At 38.8% G+C, this 23600-nt stretch overlaps 2 protein-coding genes across 12 annotated transcripts in view; one reads left to right on the top strand and one right to left on the bottom strand.

The window, feature by feature from the left end:
• sltm.S (SAFB-like, transcription modulator S homeolog) overlaps positions 1-9889 on the bottom strand; it is a 50997-nt gene extending 41108 nt beyond the window's left edge. For 4 of the 5 annotated variants that reach the window (XM_018254449.2, XM_018254450.2, XM_018254451.2 and 1 more), the window contains exons 1-3: positions 9631-9889; positions 5138-5222; positions 3294-3355 (exon numbers count right to left, since the gene is read on the bottom strand). In XM_018254449.2, the coding sequence (XP_018109938.1) occupies positions 3294-3355; positions 5138-5222; positions 9631-9816 (333 nt within the window). In that variant the 5' untranslated portion in view covers positions 9817-9889. 5 annotated transcript variants of the gene reach the window in all.
• A 9094-nt stretch (positions 9890-18983) lies between these two features.
• rnf111.S (ring finger protein 111 S homeolog) overlaps positions 18984-23600 on the top strand; it is a 38732-nt gene continuing 34115 nt past the window's right edge. For 2 of the 7 annotated variants that reach the window (XM_041587732.1, XM_041587735.1), the window contains exon 1: positions 18984-19207. The gene's annotated coding sequence lies outside the window, so the exon portion shown is untranslated. 7 annotated transcript variants of the gene reach the window in all.

Genomic DNA, 23600 nt, shown 5'->3' with positions numbered 1-23600 from the left:
AAATAGAAAATTGCCATTTTAAAAAATAAGGGCCGCCCCCTAGGTTTGTACGATTCACTGTGCACACAAACAAACCAAACAAACTATACTTTTAGGTCACATGAGCCAATTAACAGACAGAGTTGTGTCTTTTGCTTCCACACTTCTTCCTGTTACAGTTAAAGTTGTAGTATTTCTGGTCAGCTGATCTGAGACAGCACACAGACCATCATGAAATGGTGGCTCAAGGCTAGAGATGTAAAAGGGCAATATTTACTTAAATATATAGAGCAGTTTGTTAAGATTCTTTAATATAGCACTTGATATGATGTAAACGGTTTATTTTGGGGGTATAGTTTTCCTTTAAAAAAACAAAAATGTTAGTTTTAGAGTGAATTATTTGCAATGTAATTTAGAAATTAAAGTAAACCATAAAAATCATGACAATCCCTTTAACGGCCAATTCTGAAAACTTAGAATATGCTTTTTACAACTATGAGACTCTCTTTATAGCAGAGCTTTTGAACTCCTTGCACAGAATTTTTTACTTTTTAATTGCTTTTAATTCAAAGCAAAAACAAATCCAAATAAAAGAATACGTAGGTCAGCAAAATAAAGTGCAATGCCAAACATCCTTGAGTCATGGTTCATATAAAAACGATACCTATATCATGTAATATTGATAACAACCCCCATCTGATAATACTGAGCCACAGGCAAGCGCAAGTAGAGATGTAACTATGCGTTCCACATACATTCAGCACTCGCCTGCGCCACAGTAAGTACAGACGAATAGGAAATACAGATCTGCATTTCTTCCTGCATTTTTCTGCAGTGGAAGGAATGAAAGACCCACCACAAGCAAATGCAGGAAGCACACACTTGGGTACAATCCCTAAAAATGTGGACAGACATTAAACAAAGTCACACAACCATTATATAATATATCATGATCAACCTGGGTTTTTTTTTTTGTTTTTTTTGCTTTTAAAGGGGACCCGTCACCTAAAAATAACATTCCAAATCCTATTTTATCACATTAGTCAAGCAAAATGAACTTTACACTATATAAATTATTTGAATCTTGTTTCCTTCAGTCTGGGAATACATAATTATAGCAAGCAGGAAGCAGCCATTTTGTGGACAGTTTTATTAAGGCAAGTCTTGAATCATCTCAGAATCTTGTTTGTGCACCAGAATGGGGGACCTGATGTCCATTCCCATGCCCTGGCTACACAATTAAAAGGTAAAGAGAACGGGGGAATGTGTGGAGAGCAGTGACATCTAGGAAGTGCTGAATATAGAGGAGGGGCAGACAATATTTGATTGACAGTTGAGATTTTTAAGTGAACTTACAACAGCTATGAATGCTGTAATAAAAAATAGAAATTGGATTTCATGTTTAATTTGAAAAGGACTTTTATTATACAGATTTGTGTGTCTGGGTGACAGGTCCACTTTAATATGACCAAACAAATCTTTGAACTTTCCACTTTACATGCCGTACTGAATGTGAACCAAGATTTCAGATAGACACCCCAAAGCACATGCAGTGCATTATTGAAATGCACAAAATGAGTGGTTTCAACCTGCATCTCACAGGACTTGCCCTAACTGACAAAAGCAGAGCAGAGTCCAGAAAGCACTATTTTTTCTTGTTAATAAGTTACAGCAATGATGTCTGGGGATGAAACATCAGCAGAGGGAAATACATTGCAATTTATTTTTGGTACTAGGGACCGATGAACATTATTACTGCAAAATCTCATTGTCTGTTAAATGGAAACGCAACACCCACTAATTGATATTGCAAGGGATTGTTTCCATAAAAACCAAAATATTCATTTAAGATACTACAGATCAACATAAGTAGAAGGTTTAATTTTAAGCATGCTAATGCCAAGAACACACAGATATATCTTCAACATGCATGGACAAGTTTGGATAGAAAACTTATGAAGAATTACTTCTTTTTATCATAATACATTGTTTTAGTTACTTTAAAGCAAAAGTTCACCTTGAAATTACAATAAAGGGAAAAGATTTTTATTATTGTAAGCTATAAAACTATATATGTATTATAAATCATCAGACTATAGCGCTGATGACAGCAACCAGACTGAGGGCTCAATTTATGCATATTTCATTTTAAGGCTCTCTCCCATTCACTTTATAATCTGACTGGAGTTGTACCAGGCAACACTATATAAGCTACAACATAAAAATACACACATTAAAAATAAACCGCAATCGGATTCTTGCATGACTTAGGCCATGGCATAAAAATTTATTTAGCATACTATTGTACACAAGGGATCAGTCATAAATGTTTGGGTCAAAGCTGACTAGGAAGCAAGCCACAATCATCGCTCCAGAAGTATTCATAAGAAGAGATATTCGTCTTTGCAGAAGAGAACACCCCTATTTCGTTTTTTTTTTTTTTCTATTGTTTTTTTTAAGCAACCACTTTTATTGTATTAATTATCTATTAAGGCTAGGGCGAGACGAAAACGCAGGCCGATTTCAGCCCCAACCGCTAGCAGTGTCCAATTCTTGTTTCATGTCTGGAAGCTTTGTGTAAGCTCTGGCACAAACTAACGGAGGATTTTGGCTCCAAATGCAAAGTCCCAGACATAAAACAAGAAGGACCCTGTAGCAGTCGGGGGATGAACTCGGCCTGCGGATTTCAGCCCTGTCATGCCCTAGCATACATAACCTTTTCAATTACATCTCATAGTGGAGATCTCCAGATTACAGCCAGTGAAAAATTAATGGTAACTTCAAGCACTTTTGTATCTGCTGAAGCAGCAACAAATACTCACCCACCACCATTCAAGTAACTTGTGCCTTCTTTTAGCTCTACTATAAAGTCAAATATCCAAACACCTATTGTACTTTATAACAGCTTTCAACATATGAATACATTATATACGAGACCAATTAATTTGATACAGTATCATGACAGAGTAAAGCCTGCTGTATCTTCAAGCCAACAATACAATAAAATTATACAAGGCTATTTAAATATTCTAAACTTTGGAAAAATACTAGATCTTTTCCACTCTAGAGATTGTGCTCACATCCTGCAGCTAATGACAATACACACTAGTGAGTTGCACAGGCAAAGGTTCTGGCACTCTGCACTCCCCTATTCCTGATGGCTATAAAAGCTCTTAGCCAGCAATTCTGTAACCTCTTATTAGCACAAAACTCCTTGGTGACTTCTAATATTATATCAGATTTTACAGTAAGGCAAAATGATCACTGAAATAAATTTGTGATTATTGCACACACATATAAAATTACTCATTCACCTTGCCAGAATCTTCTTCCACTGAAGCTTCACAGCCAGATTCATCAGCCTCCACCTTTCTTCCTGAATATTTAAATGAATTGGGGGAAAAAAATTTATTAAAAACAGAGCAAAATGCACCACTGACAACATTAGAATTCCAACACCATTCAGGCCAACTTATAATTTATTTACCTATACGTATTATATACAATTAAAAGAGAAACCAAAAGGAGAACAAAAAATAAAGTATAAGCACTCTCCTTGTTTGTCCTCAAAATTAATAAAACGAATAAGACTTGCACTAAACATACTTTTTGCCTACTGCAGGTAAACAAAGTCAGTTTTTTTGGGTTAAACAGAGAAATTTAAGCTATTTCATGTTTGGTACATGAGTGTAGATAGATTATCTTTAGAACCCCCTTTCCCTTTATTGATTGCTTTGTAAGCAGGAGTCCATTAAAGGAACAATAACACCAAAAGATTTAAGTGTTTTAAAGGAATGACACTAATGTATTGTTGCCCTGCCCTAAACGGTGTGCTTGGTTCAGAAACTCTACTATAGTTTATATAAACAAGCTGCTGTGTAGCCACGGGGGCAGCCATTCAAGCACAATATACACAGATAACTTCTGAAGAATCCCATTGTATACTACAGAGCTTATCTGATGTGTATCCTGTGCCTTTTGTTTTTCAGCTTTGAACAGCTGCCTCCAAGGTTACACAGCAGCGTGTTTATATAAATTATTCTGAAGCAAAAACTCCAGTTTTACAATTGCAGTGAAACACTACATTAGTATTTTTTGTGTAGGTGCTCCTTTAAGCATACCTCCCAACTGTCCCTTTTTCGGAGGGACAGTCCCTCTTTTGACAGCTCAATCCGCAGTCCCTCATTTGTACTGGAAAGTCCCTCTTTTCTCTGCACTGAACAGCCAGAAAAAGAAACAAAGTTTCTCACTTAATTGGCTTTTAGCAGAGAACCCAGCACAGCTAACAGGTGCAAATAAGATACTTTGTAACAATTTTGAGACACAAAAACAGCGTTCAGATAAGGAGAAATATTTTCAAACTTTCATAACCTGCCAAATTTTGTAAAACAAACATGGTAATTAGGGGATGTGGCAACAGAAAGGGGTGTGGTCAAAAAATTGTTGCGCTACATGCGGAAAAAAAAATTTGTCCCTCTTTTTACTTCCAGAATGTTGGGAGGTATGCTTTAAGTAGAGGTATTATGAATGTAGTAGCAATCTAAAGATCAACCTTGCAAGTACCAGAAATGGAGTATCCCCATTTGCCTGTTTAGTTCATGAAATAATGAAAATTATTAATCGATTTATCTGTGCCAACGCATCCACAGCAGCAACTGCAGCATTAAATATATTTTCAAACAGAGAGCAGTTTCCAGTGGCTTAGACAAAATATATTTGCTATACAGAGTGCTCAAATTTTAAAAATCATTTCAGGACAGAATGTTACTGCTGATGATGTATTTTGGCCAGATCACTACGCAGTGAATTGTCTCCAGAAGTTACTACACTGGAGACTGGCCTCTCTGCTTAAAAAAAGAAAAACAGCCCTAGCACAAGGGTGTGACAAGAGGACCATGGCTACTGAGGAGTATGAGGAGTTAAATGGCATTCTTTCATAGAATTCTGAATGTATAATGGATTGTATAAAACAAAATTATCAATGCCGCAGTAACACATGCATAACGGTTTCCTTTAACAATAAGGCACAACAGACAACATAAAACTCAGTCCTACATAAAGTGTAAATGGGATTTTCTTCAAAATAGTCTGCAACCATAACTTTGTTAAATTTGTTATTTTATGTAACGTTATAAAAATTTGTTAAGTTAATACAAACCTTTGTTCTTTGAATTTTTCTTTGGAGTATCAGAATTGACAGTTAATTCAATATTATCTGGATCACCTCCTTCTTCTTCAATTGCCTATTATAAAAAATAAAGACATTCATTGTTACCAGTAAATCACTATCCAGTTAAGTTGTGTTAGTAGCACTGGTGATCGCTGTCCAAAAATGACATTGGAACACCAAGGAACTGGACAGCTTTCAGCACATTTCCAGTGTCCTGTAATGTTCACTGAAAAGTGCCATTAGCAATATAATATGCTCCTACACACACTTAGCAACTGTCATTTGTTTAGAGTATGCCAACTACATCCCAAATCTTGAAAACAGTTCACTGGAATTAAGAAAAAAAAAAAAAGTCTGCTCAGGTTTGAGAGGTTTCAGCATCATATACATCAGGCAATGATTACATTTTTTTTTTTATTAGAATACTTTCCACATCAACTTTTGAAAAATGAGAGGAAATTAAATTCTAGGCAATGCTCCAGTGTAATTTCAACAATGTCTTAAAGGATTTCTAAAAGTAATCGCTTTTAAAAACAGTATCTTTCACTACTCCTGTTCTCTGCATTACTACATGCACCACAAAATCTGTTGAACATACAAACAATTGTGTAAATGGCTGGAGGATGCAACATAGTTTCAGTGGTTAACATGTTAGAACCTGTCCTGCTGGGAATTAAATAAAATAAAAAAAAATAAATAGCAAATACATTTACAAATAAGGTTAAACTCACTGAACATTTAAAATGAATGAAAACAATTACATTTTCCTTCATCACTCAAAAGCTTATATTTGGGGTACAACCCCTTTAATACTTTTTAATGGAAACATTTTCAGGTGTTTTATTGCCCTCTAGTGATATAACATAGCATTTTAATATTTGTATCCCCTTTATGAATACTGATCCATAATAACCCTTAGGGCTATTCCACAAGGGGAGATAGCCACGCGTTTGCGGTCGCGGCGTCAAAGCGCCGCGCCAGTCGCCGCGACCGGCGCAGGCGACAGTTTTGTATGGGCGCCTATGTAAAAACGCCTGTGCTAACCACACGAGGCGATGCGCTTTTCAACAGTCGCCTGAAAATGCCTCGCCAGGCTTTTTCAGGCGACTGTTGAAAAGCGCATCGCCTCGTGTGGTTAGCACAGGCGTTTTTACATAGGCGCCCATACAAAACCGTCGCCTGCGCCGGTCGCGGCGACTGGCGCGGCGCTTTGTCGCCGCGACCGCAAACGCGTGGCTATCTCCCCGTGTGGACTAGCCCTTATAGGTGGTTTATGGTAGTCCATGTTTCCAAGTAACATTCATCTGAAAGTGAGAGCATCTGCAGTTGCAGGTGGCAGTCACAGAAGTGAAGGATGGAGCAATTTCAAGCTCTGTTGAAGGGCAGCTAAACACTCCGATGTTCCCTTTAACTGGAACAGCATGAGAATGTCTAATATCACTGGTTTAAAAGTTATCTGCAAATGTTAGTAATTCAAAAAAGGGTACACAGATGCGGCTTATAGAAATACATACTGCTAACTACACTTTCAAAAATAAATAACCAAAAAGTCTCATTTAAAAAGGTGTCTATATACAAAAAAAAAAAAAAAAAAAATTCAAGGGGTGTTTCATCCCCTCCCCATTTAAGATTCCAGGGGGTGGGGGAGACACCAGCACAACCATATTGTTATTTTAAAAAGTACAATTGTCACCCACTATACTTACTGGATAGGTTTTGTTCAGATGAACTTAAGAGCTTGTATATTCAAACAGTAACGTTTCAACAGCAGCATTGGATATAATATTGCAGCCCACCACTAAGCAATATCTCTGTGTTCCCTCAGCAACAGAGTTTCTCTAGGGGAATACTACCCTCAGAGACTGCAAGCAAATGTCTCATGTGACACTTAATCATTTAGCTGGAGCCTTTGTGTAGCCACAGGGAAACTAGTATTTAAAGCATCCCTTGTTGCCCAGATGCAAAGCAAAAAAGCATTATTTCAATAAACAAAACTATTGTGTAAAGCAACAGCCATAACAAATTTTTGAAAAACGGGGAAAGTTTTGACATAATGTACACTATTTTGCTGCTCAAAAGCCCACTCACAATAGAGTTAGCTAGGAGGATTTTTTCCAGCTCTAGAATATCGGTTGTCCTATTTTAAAAGGGTGGTTCACCTTTAGGGTGAAGACACACACACGGCTACTTGTAGCAGCCACAAAATACCCAGTCATAGACAATACTGACCATTGCTAAAATGTAGTGCCTTAGCAAATTCGGTTATCACTACCCTCTATTTTGTAGCAGTGACAAGTAGCTACTACTAGTAGTTCTGTGTGTCCTCACCCTACATTTTACTATGTTATAGAATGGCAAGTCTCTGCAGTTGGTGTAAAAAATTTTTTATTTTTTAAATTACATTATTGCTACTTTTTATTACTCATATTTCTGTTCAGGCTCTCTCCTATTCATATGCAGCCTCTGCTACAAATAAATGCACGGTTGCTAGGGTAGTTTGGACCCTGCTGCTGAATAAAAAGCTTAAAGGGGTTGTTCACCTTCAAATTCTTTTTTCCAGTTCGGTTGGTTTCGGATTGTTCACCAGAAACAGACTTTTACTTTCTATTGTCTATTTGTGACCAGTTTAACAATATTGAAGTGTTAAGTTTAATTTTTGTCACTTTCTAAAGCACCTCTGGGAGGGGGTCACCATTCAAATGTTATCAACTAAGGTATAAAATGTATCAATTTAGAACAGTTCTACATTGATACATTTATCTTTGTCCATACTGAGCAGATTTCCCGAGTTCCATTGAAGGAAGCTGTTAGAATTGATACAATAGTTGCTAATATTCCAGATACTGCTGTGAAATGTATCAACCAAATGTAGCAAATTGTAACTGCTCTGAATCTGCACCTGGATCACTGAGCTGCCAGACAGAGCCACTTTAGACACAAACATTAAAAGGATACTGTCATGGGAAAACATGTTTTTTTCAAAACGCATCAGTTAATAGTGCTGCTCCAGCAGAATTCTGCACTGGAATCCATTTTTCAAAAGAGCAAACAGATTTTGTTATATTTATTCTTGAAATCTGACATGGGGCTAGACATATTGTCAATTTCCCAGCTGCCCGCAGTCATGTGACTTGTGCTCTGATAAACTTCAATCACTCTTTACTGCTGTACTGTAAGTTCCCCCCCCCCCAGCAGCCCAACAACAGAACAAAGGGAAGGTAACGAGATAGCAGCTCCCTAAAGCTCCCCATAGAAATTTTGTAATCTGTCCAATCGACCGATCTCCGCCGGTCGAAAAATGTCGGGACTCACCACACACGGTCTGAAAATCATACGAATCCACAATTCGTACGATCAGATTGTTGCGTCTATGGCCAGCTTTAATAGTAAAAGCCAACTCCTACAGAGACGGATTCAGTTACATTAAGTAGGAGAAATAACAGCCTGCCAGAAAGTAGTTCCATCTTAAGGTGCAGTGCATGACTGGGGCAGCTGGGAAACCGACAAAATGTCTAGCCCCGTGTCAGATTTCAAAATCGAAAATTAAAACATTGGTTTGCTCTTTTGAGAAATGGATTTCGGTGCAGAATTCTGCTGGAGCAGCATTATTAACTGATGTGTTTTGGGGAAAAAACATGTTTTTCTATGACAGTATCCCTTTAAACTTAAAAATTGGGAAAGAGTAAAAGATAAAACGTATTTGAAAAAAGGTCTTGTTTTTGGTGTACAATCTGAAAATGTACTTGGAAGGTGAACATAATAAGCCACAAAGAATAGAAACTGCAAATACTCACAATCTCATGCAACATTAAAGGTCAACAACCCCATTTAAAAGCATGTTGTAAACACACCCACCTCATCTATGTATGTAGTTGCCAGCAAGTTACCAGAGAACTTTCCAATAATATTACTATTTAACTAGAAGGGTTTTGCCACAGTGGGTCATTCCCAAGGCTAGGTGAAGTACTCTCAGAAGCCATGCAATCCTAAAAAGAACACACTTGCGTTTGACCATTGGGAATACAATAAAATAATACCCATAATGCATCTGCAATGATTGCAGCTCAAAATTAGACCCAAGCGTGTTTGCAGGATACAAGAAATCCTGCACATAAGACTCCATTCTAGCAATGCAAGGCGTTCAAACGTGTTGTCTGAAAGCAAACGCACGCAACAAATAGCGCCTCGGAACTGCGAATGCGCACAATCCATGCCCGCGAATATGGAGAGGCGAGAGAAAGTAGGCCCGGCAGCGATTACTCGGGGCGCGATGGCACCTTGGGAAGCCGCTGCAGCACCATACGTCCCAATTGTTTGTTCCTACACCAAGTTCGCGGCACATAGGCGATATACTCATTCAAAATAAATGTACAAGTGCAACGCTCTGTTGAACAGCATTCATCACAGTACGGAAAATCTAGATAAGCGAGGCCCGCCTTTATAGATCCACCGCAAGAGCGAAAATAGCCCATACAATGTACCTGTTTCAGCCTGGACATGAGGACGTTCTTCACTCCGTTCACATCGAGGCTTCTACGCTTTAGCTCGGTTTTGAGATCAATAACACGCAGGTCGGCCAATTTTTTCCTCTCAGTCGTTGTGTCCGAGGAAGCCATGTTAAGATGCGAGCTTTCCACACCAAGATGCCGCCGAGTCACGTGACGCATAGAGCTCAGTCAGCAAGATCCGGATGTGAATACCACGTGGGGCGCAAGATCCGCCCACCCTGTGAAAACTACGGTGCATGCTGTGGTATCATTTATATGCTGTGTCAGCTGGCAAAGTACGCCAACAAGAAAATGTAGCACAACATTGGCTGTCATGTATTGTCATGTCAGTATATCACAAGAACGATTTTTACTAGTTTTTTTGGTGTAACTAATACGTCATTTTCGAAATAGGCTGCAAACAGAGTTAAAGTAAAATTTATTAAAGGTGGTTCAGTAATCTGTAGGTATTCTTTACCAACCTACAGTTCACCTTTAAGTTAACTCTTATGTTATAGAACGGCCAATTCTAAGCAACTTTTCAATTGGTTTTCATTATTTTTTTATAGTAATTTGCCTTTTTCTTCTCAGCTTTCAAATAGACGTCGCTGACTCCCTTCTAAAAAAAAACAAATGCTCTGTAAGGCTACAAATGTATTGTAATTGTTACTTTTTATTACTGATCCTTCTATTCAGGCCTCTCCTATTCATATTCCAGTCAATATATGTACTCAAATCAATATATTCAAAGATATTCAAATCAATGCATGGTTGCTAGGGTAATTTGGACCCTAGTTACCAGATTGGTTAAGAGGCAAATTGAAGAGCTGCTGAATAGAAAGCTAAATAACCCAAAAACCTTCAATAATAAAAAATGAAAACAAAGTGCAAATCGTCTCAGAATATCACTCTGTACATCATACTGAGGGGCCCATTTACTTAGCTCGAGTGAAGGAATAGAATAAAAAAAAACTTCGAATTGGCTACTTCGACCTTCGACTACGACTTCGAATCGAACGTTTCGAACTAAAAATCGTTCGACTATTCAACCATTCGATAGTCGAGGTACTGTCTCTTTAAAAAAATACTTCCACCCCCTACTTCGCCACCTAAAACCTACCGAGGTGCCATGTAGCCTATGGGGAAGGTCCCCATAGGCTTTCTAACAATTAGGTCGAAGAAAAATCGTTCGATCGATGAATTAAAATCCTTTGAATCGAACGATTTTTCATTCATTCGATCGTTCGATCGAACTATTTGCAGTAAATCCTTCGATTTCGATATTCAGCAGTCGAATATCGAGGGTTAATTAACCCTCGATATTCGGCCCTATGTAAATCTGCCCCTAAAAGTTATCTCAAAGGTGAACAACCCCTTTAAAGAGTGGTAACAAATGTAACTGAAAAGTGAAAATCTACATTTAACCTTGTACATGATTATTTAACAAATTCTAGCCTGAGGTAAAGTAGAAGTGTTCAATCAGAAACTATAAGGTACCCAATATGTAACACACAACAAAGTGGTATTTTGTTTCTGTTTGAACAACATTGCACAGTAACTTTGTAGGTTTTTCGAATTTCTATTGTTTCCAAAAATCTCGAAAAAGTTGTGGTGTTTCTGTATTTCTTATGACCTCTAAAAATCTAGACTTATTAAGTGTAAAAACCATGAAAGTAAAAGATGTTTAGGCCCTATAGAAGTCAATGAGAGCTGTGCTGATTTATTGGGCCATTTGTGAAGGTGAACTAAACCCCCCAATAAGAAAAGCCCCTACCTACCACCCTAGGGAGTCCCCCCTCCCTGCTTATACCCCACACAGTTCATTACCCCTGAAATTGCCCCTAAGGAGGCAATACAAAGAGAGAAAAAAGCAGAATGATGCACTAAAAAAAGAAAACCTTGAGAACCTGTAATAATTTTCCATAAAATTCCTAGCAAAAAAATCCAAAAACCTCTAAAAGTCCAAAATGATTACAGGTGAAATAACACCCCCCCCATAAGAGAAGCTGCCACAGCGGAGCTCATGGGCGCCACCTTCCAAATCTCCAGTCTTCTTCTGTAAGTGAGCGATCTATTGGAGCATGTGCAGTTGGAGCAGCCTTCTGGTTCGTAGCAACTGCACATGGGCCAAAAGTGCCGGAAATTCCTGAAGGAAAAGAACCCTAAGAAGACAGGAGATTCGGAATATGGCATACATGAGCTCCGCTGCGGCTTTTTATATTGGGGGGGTTATTTCTCCTTTAATCAATTTGGACTTTTAGAGGGTTTTTTTTTTTTTGCTAGGTCTATTCAGATATATGTCTATTCAGATATCTGTAACATCATTTTTCATACACTGAAAATGTGGTGCATCACATATCTGACTCACTAGAGTGCTGTGTAATATATAAGTGCTTTATAAATATGTAATAATAATACAGATGAAACATTCAACACAAATTAAGTTACTAAAAAACACATATCAAAATAGTGTAGGATTTGCTCCCAGGTTGAAAATAAAGTTTGTGCTGACTTTCAAATACCAGATAAGTGACCGAAATACAGAATATACAGAAATACAAGTAGCCTTTTATTTTGTTTTTCTTAAAAAGGCAATATCCTCAGAAACTGTATCCCACGAACTCCAAATAAATATATAAGCCCTCCACAGCTGAAGAAAAATCTTCTTCTTTTTTAAATCACATGGGATAACACTGTACCATCTGGTAGCATCTATTAAAGAAAAGGTCCATAGAGGCTTTTGGAGAACCTGTTGCATCAGACATAGTAGAGACCTTTGGAGAACCTGTTGCATCAGGTATTTTCCCCAAGGAAGAGTCTAAATACCAAAGCAGTGCAAACTGAAGGCTTCATGTAAATGCTCTCTCAAAAAAGAAAAACTATTTTAAAGTAAAAAAAATAGTGTTTGATTTTACATTACTATTTTTTTTTTTGGTTAAAAGTTAGGCACCCCCAAGTGATCGCATGTACTTACCTGAAACCATGGGCCGCTGTTCCTAGCAACAGATAACTGCATCGGCCTGGGATTCTTCCAGCGAGCACCATGGATCGATCTCCCCAAAAAAAACCAGATAAACTGCTATGAATTCTTAAGGTTTCGAATGGAAATATTTTATTGGTAGCCTTGCCAAACACAATTTCATCCTTTATTCTATTTTTTTATTTTCTCATTTAAAAATGCAAATTAGGGTTATGAATCGGTTTGGTATTCAAATGACTCTTTTGTGAAGGGAAAAAGTATTCAGGCAAATCTAAAAATTATGGATTTGCTTATTTTAAAGACATTTTACCCATAGCATCCAAGAAATATGAACTATCACCCCTTTTTCTTGGGTCCAGTGTCTTGGGGTTACCTTTATGCTTGAGCAAAAATTTTTGCCAGGAAAACTCAAATGTATTGTGCAAAAAAAAGTTGCAAAAACAGTTGTGCAGTCACAACAAAAAAACTCCCATTGACTTTAATACAATTTGCAAATTTCCCCTGTTTTGCGTATTTTTAAGCAAAACAGGACAAATTCTCTTATAACCAGTTACCTTTAGATCTGGCCTTTTCCTTCTTTCCTACCTTACTATGATAAATTAAGAGTCACTGCCACCTGCCATATTGACCGTCGATGTTGCTCAACCACATATTGGGTGACAAAGCTCAGCATCCGGGCTTTAATAATGAAGAAAAAAAAGTTGCCAAAGTTCAGTTGCCGAAGTAACATAAAAACAATACCGAAAATGAATTAAACCCAAACAAAGTATGTCCTATATTTTCAGAGGGAAGAAATACTGTCAGCACCACTTAGTTAGTTCAGCCCACTGCAGAGAGTGAGAGTGTTGTTGGCCTGGACAATTAAGGCTCCTCTGAACACATGGGAGCCACACCATATCAGATTGGTCACTTTTCACTTGATATAAGTATTCCATCCACTTAGGGGCAGATTTACTAAGGGTCGAATTTTGAAGTTAAAAAAACTTTGAAATTCAACCCTCGAATTAAAATCCTTCGACTTCGAATATCGAAATCGAAGGATTTTTGGCGTATTCGATCAATCGAATAGAAATAGTTCAATCGAACGATTAAATCCTTCGAAACGAACGATTTTTAGCGACCGATCTAAGGATTTCTATTCGATGTGCAAAGACTTAGAAAAGTGCTGTGGAAGGTCCTCATAAGCTAACATTGCACTTTGGTAGCTTTAATTTGGCGAAGTCAAAGTTTTTTTTTAAAGAGACAGTACTTCGATTATCGAATGTTCAAATATTCAAATGATTTTTACTTTGAATCGAAGTCGAAGTAAATTCAAAGTCGTAGTATTCGATGGTCGAAGTATACAAAAAATTACTTCGAAATTTGAACCTTTGTAATTTCGAAAATTCACTCAAGCTTAGTAAATCTGCCCCTTAATGTCCTGTATTTATTTATATAGTTCTATCAACTTAGTGGGTGTTAGGTAATTGAAATTCAGCTAGCCACATGTCTGACCAAATTACACCAATATATTTCTAATTGTCCCACATATCCTAGTGTTTGTTCTGTAATAAGGTTGTTCACCTTCCAAACACTAATTTTCAGTTCAGTTGTTTTCAGATTGTTCCTGTCACGGTTGGCACCCAACACCAGAACAAATGCCAAGTACCCTGGTCTCGGCTCGTGCTTCACCTGTAGTGTGACCGCCTTTGGCCTCGGGAGGAGCCCTCAGCTACTTGGATGCCACCAGGACTTAAGCGAGAGGCGCAAGGCTAGAGGTTCTGGATAGGCAGAGGGGCACGACTGTTAGCTAGAGTCTTTTGGCCAAAGGTCGCGGTACAAGATGTCAGAGTAGTCAGATCAGGCCAGGTCGGGGCAGGCAGAGAATAACCGTAGTCAGGCAGGCAAGGGTCAAACCAGGAAGTCAATCAAAGTGGTAAAGCAGAAGAGGTAGTAGGTATTCCGGCAGGGGTCAGGATCCAGAGGTCAGAATAGTCAAAAGCCAGGCAGGGGGTCACAACAGGAATCAAACAGGTTCAAAACAGAATAGCAAAAGCTCAGATAGCACCAGGAACAAACAAAATAGGCTATTTATACTTTTAAATTTCGCGCCAATTGCGCACTGGCACCTTTAAGAACCGCCGAGGCACGCGCGCCCTAAGAGTTCAGCACCGGCATGAGAGAAGAATTGGCGCGGTGTGGCGGGCGTCGCCGCTTATGGCGCGGCGGCGTCCCCGCCGCACCGGGTAAGTCCTCACATTTCCCCAGAAATAAAGACTTTTTTCAATGACTTTCCATTATTTACTTTTTACTGTTTTTCCAAAATCTAAGTGTAAAGTTGGAAGTTCGTGTCTCTGGTGTTTGAGTCTGGCAGCTCAGTAATTCAGGCGCAGACTCTAAAGTGTCACAATTTTACAACCTTTAGTTGATACATTTCTCTTGCCTAGATGGGGGACACAGGCACCATGGGGATGAAGATCCTGTTGCTTGGAGAAAGGACACTAAAAGGTTAAAGTGGCTCCTCCTGCTCTGGGCTTCATCCCTGCCTACCTCCCCAATCCTCAGTTTTCTTTAGTGTCCTCAGAAGGGCAGCATCTCTGGAGTATAAGCAACTATTGTATCAAGTCTAACAGCTGCCTGTAATGAAACCCAGAGATTCTGCTCAGCAGGGACAAAGATAAAAAATGTATCAACTATATGTATCCATCTAGAACCATTTACAGGGTCAGCGACCCCCCCTCCCAGAGCTGCTTTAGAAGGTGAATAAAGACACTTTACACTTCAATATTAGAAAAAACGGTGACACATAGAAAATAAAAAGTAATTGTAAAAAGTAATGGGGAAACATCTAGTTGTTTGAAGGTGAACAACCCCTTTAAATGATTGTATTAAAGGGCTTGTTCAATTTTGAGTTAACTTTCAGTATGATGTAGAAAGTTATATTCTGATACAATTTGCAATTGGTTTTCATTTTATTATTATTTAAGGTTTTTGAGTTATTTATTTTTTATTCAGAAGCTCTCCAATTTGCATTATAAACAATCTGGTAGCTAGGGTCCAAATTAACATAGCAACCATGCATTGATTTGAAAAAGAGACTGGAATATGAATAGGAGAGGACCTTACTACAAAGATGAGCAATAAAAATTAGCAGTAATAATAAGTGTGTAGCCTTACAGAGCATTTGCTTTTAGATGGGGTCATCTGAGAGCTGGAAAGAGTCAGAAGAAAAGGGCAAGTAATTATAAAACTATCAAAAATAAATAATGAAAACCAATAGAAAAGTTGCTTAGAATTGGCCATTATATTTCATACTAAATGTTTACTTAAAGGTGAACCACCCTTCCTCCTGCTAACAATGTCAAAAGGACCTTGCTTTGTTATAGATTTGTATTAATTCTGTATTATAATTTTAAAATCAGTATCAGGATGTATATTTTGATACCTCAGAGTCAATGTTACCATAATAGAGGATGAAACTTCATTTTCACACCACTTGTGGTCTATTGCCTCCTAGTATTTTAACCTAATGAAACATGTGTGCATGGACTTTAAGTATAGGCTCCTATAAATCAATCTTACAATGTGCTCACCCAAAAGAAACTCTAGCCCTTGGCTGATGCATGGTATTGGCAATAATAACCAGAATCGTGTGCTATTGGGAGCAGTAACGTAACTAGAGGGGTGCGGGCCCTGGCACGGGACATGCAGCCGGGCCCCCGCCCCCTCCGTACGCCCCGGAAACACTGAAGACGTCAGTGGCGCGCGAGCTGCTGGGGGCCCTGAGGGTGTGCGGGCCCTGGCCCAATTGCACCCCCTGCTCCCCCAGTAGTTACGCCACTGAATGGGAGAATAACATGAGTGGGATATCATGCATGCTTTTTCCCCTCTCCAGACTCTTGTAGTCTGCAAGCAACCTCAAGTGCAAGCAAATTATATCCAGGTTAGCCATCTATAAAGCTGCATAGTTTCATACACACAATTAGTAATCATAACAATTGTATCTTATAGACAGTTCTGAATTATATGCAACAACATATTCCTAATTATCAGCCATGTAGCACTGGTAGCATGCAAACAGCATTGTAACTGAAGGGCTCTCAAAGAACGTGTGGGGTTTTTCACATGGCCTCAGCTAAGTGTCAGTGGACCACCACATTACACTGTATGTTTGCTTTAAACCTTCTGTATTCTATTTCAAGGATTGTTGTGGTTTGTGGTTTAGTTCTCAGTATATATGAATGTTTCAAGGTTTTCCCAATGATCTAAAGTTCTAATATTGGTCCTACACAATTAATTTTAGCACATATTTTTAATCTATCCTGAAACATGCACAATAATTAAACTATGACTGAAAGACAGTCTCATTCAAACAAAAATAGGCCAGGACTTTTAAACTGTGGCATGATTAATCAGTGATAGATAAATGCGATTTGGTTATCAGCATTTGCGGCCCTAAAATGGGCATATATTCTGTTTTGTTTAAATAAAAATACACAATAAAACAGCTTTGCCAAATGAAATCCACTGATAAAAAGTAGCACATTGGAAAGATAACCAGTCCTGAGCTCCTTTGGAGATCACAGCCCACTTGTTTCATCACATAGGGGAAATTATAAAATAATTACCATACCTACAGAAGTGCACACCATGTTGTAAAAAGTATATTATGCTATACAAAAACAGCTTATAAATAGGGTTATACCAGGGCAAAGAAGGTTTGATTGCTATGAGTTTTCCAATCTAAAAGATCTAATGCAAAGCTGGGCTGACTGGGCTATCTAAAAGTAAATTAGAGATGCATTTGAAACAAATAAATAAAATGCAACAGAATGTGGTGATGCATAAGTATCTGCTCTCTTTTATTAGTCCACAGGGTGTGGGTAATAGATTACATATATATATATATATATATTGAAAATATTGCAGCGTGACATAAAATGTCCTTTCATTTGACTGTTTCATTGTCTCAATTATGGCTGGAGACTGCCTTTACCAAATGCAGGTCTACAAAAGAGTTATTTGTGTTTGCACAGTTCCTGTGGGTAAAAAGCGCGGGTGTCAGTCAGTCCGTTACACCTAGGATTGCCACCCCTAGCCGGTAAAACACCTTCCAGGACCAGTATTAAAAATTTACCGGCAATGTAGCTGCCGGTAATTTGTAATACCCTTTACAAAAGCCCTTGCCCTCCAGTGGAAACGTACATTTTCTTCTGGCAATGTGGCCCCGCCCCTTTAGCGGCTACCCGTGGCTCGCCCCTTTTTGCATCATGACCCACCGGCTCCACCCCTTTTGCATCACAGTCTGCCCCTTTAGTATCCGCCCCCACCACTGGCCGTTAAATTTTTTTTTTTAAAAGGTGCCAACCCTAGTTACACCATCCCTACATTACCCAGTACCAGGGTTGCCAGGTTGGCTGGTTTCCAGCCAAATTGGGCTATTAATTTAAAGTCCAGGCGGGTTTTGAAAGAACAAACTAGCCAAGGTACGGATTTGGCCTACTTTTTGGGACTTTGGCTGGTTTTTACTTTGGAAACCAGTCAAAGTTTTTTCTTCTCCTAATGTGCTAAGCCTGCGTCTCCTGATGCATGTTGGGCAATGTAGTTTTTGTTTAACAATTTGCTGACTACCAAGTTTAATGTACGACTACAATATGCAACATGCAATGGGACTGACTTGTGTAGAACTTGGGAGTTCCCAGATTGCTTTATATTCTGGTTACTTTCCTCATTTTCAGACAATATTGCGCCAAAAATCTGCTGGCCACTAAAATGTCTAAAGGTTGAATTGCTTTACCAATATTTATTGAAATTGTATATGTATTTGGGACTCATGGGGCCGCTATACCTCCCGAGTCCCCTCTGTAGTTAAGCCCCTTGTGAAGGGGCAAATCTTTCCCATTTTTCTTCACGGAAAAATGTGCAAATCAGTGAAAATTGAAAAAGGCTTGATTTTCACATATATTAATTTATTTTAAAGACTTTTTTACACTGCACATGTTGTGTTATTTTAGGCTACTTTTGAAGTGACGGAAAAATGTGCAAATCAGTGAAAACTGAAAAGGGCTTTATATTCATATATATTTATTTTTACTTTTTTTACACTGCAAATGTGTTATTTTGGGCTACTTTTGAAGTGGAAAAATGTGCAAATCAGTGAAAATTGAAAAAGGCATATTTTCACGGATATGTTGATTTATTTTTTTACACTTTTTTTTCACTGTACACGTCCTGTTAGTTTAGGCTACTTTTGAAGTGACTCTTGGCTCGTTTTGGGCTGGTTTTGAAAAATAGACCTGACAACCCTGCCCAGTACTAAGCCTGCGCTCCTGCACCGCACCACACGTAAACAACAACCAAGTCGCTCGAAACGGTGGTAGGCGTTTGCGGGCCACGTGACACAGTATCATCCGGGTTTTGCGGCGCAAACATTCGACGTCACGTGACTCGGCGGCATCTTAGTGTCCAAAGGTAGAGCCTAACATGGCTTCCTTGGGCACTACGACTGATCGAAAAAAATCGTTTTGTATCATAGGTCTCCAAACTGAGCTCACGCCAAGCAACCTCGATGAGTCCGGAGTGAATAACGTGCTCATGTCCAGGCTGAAGCAGGTATGTGCTGTGTGGGGCGTTCTCGCTACTGCATTCGGGCTACTCGGGCGGGCCTAGACATCTAGACGGGCGGATGATAACAAACTGCTCAACATCGCATCTTTTCAATGTATTTCCTGAAAGCCTCGCTTTGTATCTATGATCCGGATTATAGTATATGTCTAGATGTGTAATATACGCCTGTCTTTATGGGAGCGACCCCGTGTTTTGGTTCCAGTTTTTATTCTCAATTAATGAGATTATTGGCTATTTATGTGCAGTACATTTATCTAAGGGCAGTGATATTTATGTGTAACTGAGTCAAGTCTGTACTCCCCGTGATGTGCAGCTCATAGGGAATATTACACGATGCATTATTATAACACAGGCTATGGATCTGATCTAGCTTCCTAGCTGAGACACATACAAACACACTAATAGACAACGTATGTGTTCCATTAAGTGATTTAACGTTTGTACCTGCAGTGATTCTTAAACACAATAGAAGGACATTGTTGTTTGTTTTGTTGCCCCTGCCAATCATGGAATTCATCATGTCCTTGCCCTAGGGGGTCATGTGTTCCCTGATTCATTTCTTGCACTTTATATAGTTACCAACTACTTTGTGCTTCTGTAGTTCTTGTTTAGGGTATTGACCAGAGGGGCTCATTTAAGTGAAAACGAAAATTTAATATAAGCTTCATCACACTGAAAAACTTTATGCATAAATCAATTAAAACTTCTGTACCGTCTCTGAAATAATCAAGTTTATACTTGCACAAATTCTGCATGTAGAGAGACATGTCTGGTGATTTTAATAGAGCGAGTGCTAATACATCTTCTAGGCCAGTGATCCCCAAGCAGTAGCTCGTGAGCAACATGTTGCTCTCTGACCCCTTCGATGTTGCTCCCAGTGGCCTCAAAGCAGGTGCTTATTTTTGAATTTCAGGCTTGGAGAAAAGTTTTAGTTGCATAAAAACCAGGTGCACTGCCAAACAGAGCCTCAATGTAGGTTGACAATCCACATAGGGGCTGCCAAATGGCCAATCACAGCCCTTATTTGGCACGCCAGGAGCATTTTTGATGCTAGTGTTGCTCCCCAACTCATTTTACTTCTGAATGTTGCTCACGGATTCTAAAGGTTGGGGATCCCTGTTCTAGGCAAAAGGAGCCCGCCCCTATAAGAGATTGGATTGTTTGTCTGACACCCAACTGCTGAATGAAGAGAAACAGATGCTGAGAGAGGAATAGTGAATATAAACTTGATTTATGATTGAAACTTGATGCAGAATTTTTAATTGACTGTCATTAGAAAGTTTCTTATTTCAGTATGATGAAGCTTATATTACATTTTAATTTTTCACGATTCTTCCACTTTAAGATCAGAAATGTTGGCTTGTACTAGTGCACATAAATATAGCAACCAATCATATCACTGCTCTTGTTATACTGTACACTGTTTAGATTCTACTGGCAACTGCACTTGTATTGTTTAAAGGGGTTGTTCACCTTCCAAACACTTTTGCCAGTTCAGTTGTTTTCAGATTGTTCCCCACAAATAAAGACTTTTTTCAATTACCTTCCATGATTTATTTTAACTGTTTTTCCAAAATCTAAGTTTAAAGTTTAATGTCGCTGTTTCTGGTATTTCGAGTCTGGCAGCTCAGTAATTTAGGTGAAGATTCTGAACTGTTACAATTTTGCAACATTTAATTGATACCTTTCTCACCAACATCTCTGTATTATTAGCAACTATTGTATCAGTTCTAACAGCTGTCTGTAATGAAACCCAGAGATGCTGCTCAGCAGCACAAAGATAAAAATGTTTCAACTAAATGTATCAATTTAGAACCGTTTACAGGGTCGGCGACCCCCCCCCCTCCCAGGGCTGCTTTAGAAGGTGAAAAATTACACTTTACACTTCAATATTAGAAAAACGGTCTCGCAAAGAAAATGATTGGGAAAAGGCATTTGTTCTGGAGATCTATCTGAAAACAACTAGTTGTTTGAAGGTGAACAATCCCTTTAAATGAGCCCTCCTATGTTTAGGAAAAAATTACTCCTGTATCTGCATATTCTGGTTAGTTTTAAAGGACAAGGCAACCCTGTCTCTAAGTAGGTCAGTAATGCTAATTATAATCTTCAATAAGTGCAAAATTTGCTGACAACCAATATAATACTTTTTGGAATATCAGCAAATTGACTAATCCATATTTCCCATAAAGCATCTCTCCTTAAGTCAGACCAAGAATGCAATTCTGCACACTTGTCCTGAGCAATAAAGGGAGCATATGCTTTTAAATGTATTTATCTTGTAATGCACATCATGACTGCCCCCCCCCCGTGCTTGCCTGTCTTCTTACTTGCGCTAATTCCTGTTGTATCGCAGGCTCTATGCAGCAAGAACAACAGTGATTATTAGTATATTTATTTAGTGTCTACCTTTTCTGCAGTGCTGTACAGAAATCTTCATAAGTCACAGGCAAATGAATGCATTGGGTAATCAGAGCCATACTTGCTGATTAAAAATCTTGCAGTTTACATGCTGTTATGAAATGGGTGTTGCTTGTCCTTTAAGTGCATATTCACAATAGCAAATTCTGTTGTGCTTGGCTGCTGCATTTTTGTGCTGAATATTCATGCAGCAGTTGTATAACTGTCCCATACTAATGTGATGCCTGTGGTCGATAAAGACAAATGAGACCCTCATATTTGCCCATGATTTGTCTCTGCAGACATCCTAGGTATAACTGGGTCATACTGCAACATTTTATTTGCCTGAGCCAGAAGTGTAGCTGTACTTTAATTTAGGGAAACAGAAAATACCTCTGGCTGGAAATGAGCCGTCTGGCATTTCCCAGTAACCTATAAAAATATTAGTATTTATATTGCCATGCAACTAACCGTGGCATTGACAATCTTTTTTCCAGCCCTTCCTGTATGCCTAAATATTGCACATTCAGTGATGCAAAAGCTTTGAAAACCACATGATTAATGTTATATCCCTTGTTCAGTTCAAATGGATTGTGGCACTCTGGACAGTTGTAGTGAAGTACATTGAGAAGTATAAACTGATTATCTCTTGCAGTTCAGCTGCTTATGTACTTTTCATTTAATTTATAGCCGTGAGTGTGTGCAGACGTTAAGCTATGTGATTTATTTGATCTGCGTTTTTGTGTTGTTAACTTGAAATACAGTCTACTGCCATTGTTATGATATGAGGGAGTTGCATATCTATAACCGCAATTAGGATTCTGTGTATTTGAATTCTAAAGCATCACTCTTGTAACCGCTTATAGGTTCCAAACTTGCCCAATAGGTAAGAGTGTTAAGGTGGCCATACACGGATAGATCCGCTCGTTTGGCGATGTCGCCAAACGAGCGGATCTCCCTCCGATATGCCCACCTTGAGGTGGGCAATATCGGGCTGATCCGATCGTGGGCCCTAGGGCCCAACGATCGGATCCTAGCGTTCACCAAACGGGCGGTCGGATCGCGGGACCGCATCAACGAACAGATGCGGCAGCGATCCGACGGGCTTTTTAATCCCATCCGATCGAGATCTGGCCGACTTTCGGCCAGATCTCGATCGGGGAAGCCCGTCGGGGGCCCCCATACACGGGCCAATAAGCTGCCGACACGGTCTGTCGGCAGCTTTTATCGGTCCGTGTATGGCCACCTTTACTCTACATATAGTTGTTTAGTTCAGGGACATCTTTCATATTCCTGCTAAGGGCATGGTTGGGTTTCACTGCCTGCCTAAAATTTGTAAGTGCAGTGGATAAAATGCTCTGCTTTATAGGTAAGGATGACTTTTGTTTTACTGTCTGATACCTTCAGTCATATTCCAGGTTTTGTCCCCCATGTTGCCTGTAACAAGTCCACAGTTTGAGATGTCACATGGTCAAAAAATTCTCTCATTTACTGTGAGCTAACATTTTATTTATTCTATTGATTTGTGTAAATTCCTATGGAATAGAAAACTGGATATAATATGGGCTGGCTGAGTGTTAAACGGTTCTGAAAAGCATTAAAGCTCGCCACTAGGGCCAGCAAGGTACACAGAACTTTACATTTATTTATAACAAACACTGAGTTTACCAATAATTTAATAAACAAGGGTTACAGAAAAATGTTGGAATCAGAGTGTCCTGCTCAAAGTGCTTAAAGTCGGTTCGTTTGTTATACAGATTAAATATACTGTCTGGCAATTTTTCCACCTCAGAAACAAAATGCATCTGGGTGGAAAACGTGTGTACAGGTATGGGATCTGTTGTCTAGAAAGCTGTCTTCCATAGACTCCATTATAATCAAATAATTCTGATTTTTAAAAATGATTTCCTTTTTCTCTGTAATAACTAAACAGAGTTTTGTACTTGATCCAAACTAAGGTATAATTAATCACTATTGGAAG

Source organism: Xenopus laevis, chromosome 3S, assembly GCF_017654675.1.
Source record: "Xenopus laevis strain J_2021 chromosome 3S, Xenopus_laevis_v10.1, whole genome shotgun sequence".
Taxonomy (NCBI): domain Eukaryota; kingdom Metazoa; phylum Chordata; class Amphibia; order Anura; family Pipidae; genus Xenopus; species Xenopus laevis.
The sequence above is the reverse complement of the archived record's forward strand: the minus strand, read 5'-3'. Positions and strand labels throughout refer to the sequence as shown.